This window comes from Carassius auratus, chromosome 7, assembly GCF_003368295.1.
Source record: "Carassius auratus strain Wakin chromosome 7, ASM336829v1, whole genome shotgun sequence".
NCBI classification, from domain to species: domain Eukaryota; kingdom Metazoa; phylum Chordata; class Actinopteri; order Cypriniformes; family Cyprinidae; genus Carassius; species Carassius auratus.
The window spans coordinates 32,602,395-32,609,655 of NC_039249.1; the positions used below are offsets into that span (position 1 = coordinate 32,602,395).

General features: G+C 47.6%; 1 protein-coding gene across 2 annotated transcripts in view; it reads left to right on the plus strand.

Annotated features, from left to right (window-relative positions):
* The window catches only part of LOC113106521 (F-box only protein 44-like), a 107,074-nt gene extending 100,058 nt beyond the window's left edge, over positions 1-7,016 (plus strand). Inside the window, exons 7-14 of one of the 2 annotated variants that reach the window (XM_026268544.1) lie at positions 4,354-4,400; positions 4,489-4,600; positions 4,730-4,825; positions 5,043-5,178; positions 5,266-5,408; positions 6,477-6,523; positions 6,610-6,715; positions 6,794-7,016. In XM_026268544.1, coding sequence (XP_026124329.1) covers positions 4,354-4,400; positions 4,489-4,600; positions 4,730-4,825; positions 5,043-5,178; positions 5,266-5,408; positions 6,477-6,523; positions 6,610-6,715; positions 6,794-6,893 — 787 coding nt within the window. In that variant the 3' untranslated portion in view covers positions 6,894-7,016. The remainder of the gene's footprint in view (positions 1-4,353; positions 4,401-4,488; positions 4,601-4,729; positions 4,826-5,042; positions 5,179-5,265; positions 5,409-6,476; positions 6,524-6,609; positions 6,716-6,793) is intronic. The other variant, XM_026268545.1, reaches the window with a different exon arrangement.
* The last annotated feature ends 245 nt before the right edge of the window (positions 7,017-7,261 follow it).

Here is a 7,261-nt window from a genome sequence, read left to right on the forward strand (position 1 = left end):
AGGCAATGCCCGATGCTGTTTCCGATGTGGTGCCCGCTGCGGTTCTGGAGGCCGAGGCGGTACCCGCTGCTGTTCCGGAGGCCGAGGCGGTGGCCAAGGCCGTTCCCGATGCGGTTCCCGTTGCTGTTCTGGAGGCCGAGGCGGTGCCCGCTGCTGTTCCGGAGGCCGAGGCGGTGACCGAAGCCGTTCCCGATGCGGTCCCCGTTGCTGTTCCGGAGGCCGAGGCGGTGCCCGATGCTGTTCCCGAGGCGGTGCCCGATGCAGTTCCCGAGGCGGTGCCCGAGGCAGTTCCCGAGGCGGTGCCCGATGCAGTTCCCGAGGCGGTGCCCGATGCAGTTCCCGAGGCGGTGCCCGATGCAGTTCCCGAGGCGGTGCCCGATGCTGTTCCCGAGGCGGTGCTCGATGCTGTTCCCGAGGCGGTGCCCGATGCAGTTCCCGAGGCGGTGCCCGATGCTGTTCCCGAGGCGGTGCCCGATGCAGTTCCCGAGGCGGTGCCCGATGCTGTTCCCGAGGCGGTGACCGATGCAGTTCCCGAGGCGGTGCCCGATGCAGTTCCCGAGGCGGTGCCCGATGCAGTTCCCGAGGCGGTGCCCGATGCAGTTCCCGAGGCGGTGCCCGATGCAGTTCCCGAGGCGGTGCCCGATGCAGTTCCCGAGGCGGTGCTCGATGTTGTTCCCGAGGCGGTGCCCGATGCAGTTCCCGAGGCGGTGCCCGATGCAGTTCCCGAGGCGGTGCCCGATGCTGTTCCCGAGGCGGTGCCCGATGCAGTTCCCGAGGCGGTGCCCGATGCTGTTCCCGAGGCGGTGCCCGATGCAGTTCCCGAGGCGGTGCCCGATGCTGTTCCCGAGGCGGTGCCCGATGCTGTTCCCGAGGCGGTGCCCGATGCAGTTCCCGAGGCGGTGCTCGATGTTGTTCCCGAGGCGGTGCCCGATGCAGTTCCCGAGGCGGTGCCCGATGCTGTTCCCGAGGCGGTGCCCGATGCTGTTCCCGAGGCGGTGCCCGATGCAGTTCCCGAGGCGGTGCTCGATGCTGTTCCCGAGGCGGTGCTCGATGTTGTTCCCGAGGCGGTGCTCGATGTTGTTCCCGAGGCGGTGCCCGAGGCTGTTCCCGAGGCGGTGCCCGATGCAGTTCCCGAGGCGGTGCCCGATGCAGTTCCCGATGCTGTTCCCGAGGCAGAGCCCGATGCTGTTCCCGAGGCGGAGCCCGATGCTGTTCCCGAGGCGGTGCCCGATGCTGTTCCCGAGGCGGTGCCCGATGCTGGTCCCGAGGCGGTGCCCGATGCTGGTCCCGAGGCGGTGCCCGATGCAGTTCCCGAGGCGGTGCCCGATGCAGTTCCCGAGGCGGTGCCCGATGCTGTTCCCGAGGCGGTGCCCGATGCTGTTCCCGAGGCGATGCCCGATGCAGTTCCCGAGGCGGTGCCCGATGCAGTTCCCGAGGCGGTGCTCGATGCTGTTCCCGAGGCGGTGCTCGATGTTGTTCCCGAGGCGGTGCCCGATGCAGTTCCCGATGCGGTTCCCGAGGCGGTACCCGATGCGGTTCCCGAGGCGGTGCTCGATGTTGTTCCCGAGGCGGTGCTCGATGCTGTTCCCGAGGCGGTGCCCGATGCAGTTCCCGAGGCGGTGCCCGATGCTGTTCCCGAGGCGGTGCCCGATGCTGTTCCCGAGGCGGTGCCCGATGCTGTTCCCGAGGCGGTGCCCGATGCTGTTCCCGAGGCGGTGCCCGAGGCTGTTCCCGAGGCGGTGCCCGATGCAGTTCCCGAGGCGGTGCCCGATGCTGTTCCCGAGGCGGTGCCCGATACAGTTCCCGAGGCGGTGCCCGAGGCTGTTCCAGAGGCGGTGCCTGATACAGTTCCCGAGGCGGTGACCACAAGGCCGTGGTGGTCTTCTACTCCGCCCTGGGGGACTCTGGCGGTGACCACGAGGACGTGGTGGTCGTCCGCTCCACCCTGGGGGACTCGGGCGGTGACCACGAGGACGTGGTGGTCGTCCGCTCCGCTCTGGGGGACTCCGGCGGTGACCATGAGGACGTGGTGGTCTTCTGCTCCGCCCTGGTGGACTCCGGCCTCGACCACAAAGACGTGGTGGTCTTCCGCTCCGCCCTGGAGGGCTTTGACTTTGACCACAAGGCCGTGGTGGTCTTCCGCTCCGCCCTGGTGGACTCCGGCCTCGACCACAAAGATGTGGTGGTCATCTGCTCCGTCCTGGTGGACGCCTCAACATGCCCTTCATGGACTTATGTTTTGTGTTTTTTGAGTTCTGTTTCTGTCTGTTCCTTTTAGTTTAGTCTGGCCCTCCTTCCCTCCCCCTGAGCCTCCACCTGTCCGCCTCCCTCCTGGACTCCTTGTTTTGTGTTGCACCTTTCCATTCCTCCTGGTTGCTCCTGTCCCTGTTTTCTGTCCCTCCGTCCCTCCCCCTGGTCCGCCGCCGTTCCACCTCCCTCCTGCCTCTTTTTCTGTTGGGGTTTTCCTGGGTTTAGGTGGAGCATCTGGTAGCTGCTCCGTAGGGAGGGGGTAATGTCACGCTGCCAGTCTTTGTTTTCCTGGGTGTTCCCTAATGAGCTCACTTCCCCTTAGGCACTTCACCATAGGCACTTTAATTCCGCTAGTCTGGTTGTGTCTTCACAGTAATTGCACTCCAATTAGAATCGCACAGGTGTTGACAATACTCTGTCATTAGTTTCCCTATATAGAGCTGTCTTTCTCTGTTGTCTTCATGGAGTCCTTACCCTATGTGTCTCATGCTCTCGTTCCCCCGAGACTTCCTCTACCTTCTCATTCTTCCGAGTTCCCCGTTTCATCCGGTTCCCTCTTTTGGTTACGTTTGTCTCTCATGACTGTTTATTTTTGTAGTTACCCCTCTGTTTAAATAAAAACCCTTACCTGCATTTGGATCTACCCTCTCTTTGTGTTTTCCCAAACCCAACCGTGACACTGTGAGCCATGTTTCAGTAAATGCCATAATACAACAGTTCATAAAATTATTTTGGTAGCGGACATTTCCTTGAAGCTCATCCACTTTGTTCCTCAGTGATTGTACATTTCCCATAATCATCGAAGGCAATGGAGCCCGGTTGAAACGCTGTTTCTTTAGGCGAGTTTTTACGCCGCCTCATTTGCCCCTTTTCCTTTTCTTTACCGTGTCCCTTGCTTCCTGGTCATCCCTTCGAATCGAATTTGGTACATTCAACATAAGATTTTCCCGACCTGGGTTACTGTTCTTGAGCTGCAACAATGTCTCTCTCGTATATGTTATCCTCCCTTGGCATAAAGCCCCGCAAGTTTTGCCGGTGGCCATCCAGTGAATAAAAAGCCATAACGCAAAAAGATTTAAAAAAAAGCATCCATTTCGACTAAATATAAAACTTTAAGAGCACTCCTTCAGTAGAAACATAAAAACGGATAAAAACATTTAAGACACTAAAACAAAGAAACGTCATCAAACATACACGTGCGCATGCGATTAGCATCCTTTGACTTTTTTTTTGGATGTTCTCTTAGTTTTTTCACTTGAAATGATATGTTGTATGCTTATGAGTTCAGCTGTAAATTATATAAAATTATATAGGATATATTAGGGAGTGGAAATGGCATATAAGTACTTCTCTCCAGCCATCTACTAGTGGTCATTATATATATATATATATATATATATATATATATATATATATATTATTTTTAAATAAGTGTTTGCTTTCCTACATTTATAAAACTTTTAGTTTTATACATGGGGGAAACCTATTAAGGATTAACAAATATCTTTACATTAAAAATAACTTTGGTAAAAAAATTCGGAAATACTTAAAGCATTGAAGTACTGAGAAAATTCGTTCCGCTTTCGGTTTGTTTATCCAATCAAGCTTTTGTAAATCGGTCATTATGAGAAAGCAAAGCCTGTCTTTGATTGAATGCACATTGCGATGATATCACGGGACGCTTCTAAGCCCAAATTCTGTGGAAAATTTGTGGCAATTATTGTGAAAATTGCAGAGTTTGCTTGATTTTGCTTAATTTTGTTCTGTCAATAAGCCCCAAGTACTCACACAGCAATTGGGTTCTCATTCCAGATTCCTGACATAATGTTATTTAGAAGGTTCGTTAACATTCATCTTATTCATAGCAGTATTTCTCTGAGAGAAACAAATGAGAGAAACAAAAAATAATAGTAGTCTACCATAAAGATGCTCCTCCACAAGAAGCAGATTAGGGTGCTGCCACATTAAGAGTTGTTATCGCTGCTCAGAAGGGAAATGTTTGACATGTGACTAATGCAAAGGTACCTACTATTATTTGTGTCTCGGTTGGTTTACTGTAATATCGTCAGAATATGAGACATAAGACTTTGTTTCCAATCGTAGGTTGAGATGCACAAAACCTAACTTGCTCAGGAATCCCAGTGCGCAAGGTGATTCATATAATAAACATTGCACAATAAGTATCACTATAATGACATTTTGTGTTAGGTAATGGCTCTTTTCTGATGTTGTCATTAGATGGACTTCGAGGATGGAAGATTGTAGGTAGTGGACGTGACTGCTGGGTTATAGGAGAAAATCGGAAGCCAATTCCAGACTTGGTCACCAGCTGTTTCGTAACATCTTATGGGTATGTTTGATATTTTAGATACTTCAAGGAAGTTTTGAGCCTATTTCATTCCATTAAATATAAAATATGGAAATAAGTTAATTGCCAAGCGAAATCCACACATGAATCATCCATAAACTTTGCCCTCAGGCTGTGTTTGAAGCGACAGCTGATTGACTTAAACAAAGAAGGCTACAGTGATACTTTCATGGATCAAGTGCAACCTCATATCAAAATATCAGACTGGTGAGCATTCACTCAAACTTTCATTTCATGCCACAGTATCTTGGATGGTGGATTTCATATTTTATGTGAAACATTTTTGTGAATGACCTGTCTATCTGGGTCACATGTGCCTTATGCTGGAATTGTGGTTGGTAGTATTGACAGATCCGACACAACCCCAAGATGAAAGCCCAGTTTGTTCATAGTAACACTTTTATTTGATGTTTGTCTGGTGCAGGTATTCCCAACGCTATGACTGTGGAAGTGAGTATCAGATCTGTGTAGAGTTGCTTGATCAGAGGAAAAACCCCATCAAAACCTTTCAGCCTGAAAAAGTCATATTGTCATTTGGGAACAGTGTGAAGTGGTATGAAGTGAGTAGAATAATACTGACCATCCAATTATTCCCCTGTAATCAAAATAATCGTAACTGTCCCTGTGTTTGTTCTGCTTTATTTCAGATGAGCCACGTGTTTAAGAATTATGGACCTGGGGTTCGTTTTATCCGTTTCACTCATGGTGGAAACGATACACAGTTCTGGGCAGGTCATTATGGAATACGGGTCACTAACAGTAGTGTGGTGATTTATCCTGCTGATGAGAGGTAGTGCTTTCAATGCAGATAAAAGAAACATGTAGTCATATGATGAAACAGAACATTAAAAATGAAAATAAAGTGCAAATGTTAACAACTACTGAACGTCCACTTGAACCCATTGGGTGTATTAATGTGGACAGTAAAGACCACAGCCTCTAGGGTCATCTTTTAAATGGGTCAAGACCTGATTAATCAAAATTCCCTTGATCTTTCAACATGTAAGAAGAGGTCATTAAACTTTAACAACATCCTGTTGTTTTTGCAAGTCTTAGAACTGAAAGCTTTCCCATTGTTCTAAAAACTAAAGATGGAAAGATTCCTTGATTCGCTATGTGCACCAGTTTAAAAAGTGTGCATCGGCTACAAGTTGTCATTTATATCGCGATGCATCATTTTTTAACATATTTGCATTGGTAAAAACTATTAATTTTTATATAATTCCTAGTGGATGTGCTATACTTTTATTGTTTAGAAAGTGACCAATAATCTGTGACCAATATTTTATATGTAGATTGATTTCTCCTCTCTAAACCATACCTGTGAACCCACCCGTTTTTCCCAGGATTCTCCCGTATTTTACCATTCTATCCCACTATCAGCCTGTTTAAATATTTTTTCGTATTTCTCCCATATTTTTAAACTTTCTATAAAAAAAATTTAATCCCAGTGGACGTATTTTATATTTGCTACATTCGCTTCTGGGAAAACTCCCATAATTTGTATGGGCCAAACCATATAGACTTTATGGGCCCAACCTCATATGAATAATCACAACAACAAATTCCAATGTTGTCCAGTTGCCAGATCTTGTATGAAACGCATCTTTCTCACATGATCGACGCATACAAATTTCAACCCATTTGTCCCCTCAACCTGGCCCAGTTATGCTATTGATATGTACGCTGGGATTACCGCGGGACAGAAACAATGATCACTGGTAGAAATGGGAAGAGAAGACTGTATTAGTAGAGCAATATCTGACATGTAGTGTCAAGTTAGCTAGTTTTATTTTTTTTTTGGTTTACTTTAATATCATCAGAATGTGACAATTAACTTCTGTGTTTCCCCTCTTAGTTTCAGACTCACAAATCGTAACTTGCTCAAGAATCCCAGCGCACAAGGTGATTCATATAATGAAGATTGTACAGTAAGTGTCACTATAATGACATTTTGTGTCAGGTAACATATTTTCTGATGTTCCCATTAGAGGGACTTCAAGGTTGGGAGATTGTAGAAGATGGAGGTGACCGCTGGGTGACTGGAGGTAACGGGACAACATTTCCGGTCAACACATGTTTTGTGACGTCTTATGGGTATGTTTGAACTTTTAGAATCCTCAAGAATGTCAAGAATCAATCAATGTACATATGAATAATAAACTTTGTCCTCAGTTTATGTTTGAAGGAGCAGCTGATTGATCTGAAGGAAGAAGGCTACAGTGATGCTTTAATGGATCAACAGCAACCTCATATCAAAATAACAGACTGGTGAGCATTCACACAAACTTCATTTCATGGTACAGCATCTTAGGTGGTGGATTTCATAGTTGTGACCCTGGACCACAAAACCAGTCGCTGGGGTATTTTTGTAGCAATGGCCAAAAAATACATCGTATGGGTCAAAATTATTGTTTTAATGCCAAAAATAATTAGGATATTAAGTAAAGATCATGTTCCGTTAAGATATTTGTAAATTTCCTACTGTAAATATCATAACTTAATTTTTTATTAGAAATATGCATTGCTAAGAACTTTATTTGGTCAACAAAAGGCGATTTTCTCAGTATTTAGATTTTTTTGCATCCTCGGGTTCCAGATTTTCAAACAGTTGTAACTCGGCCAAATATTGTACTATCCTCT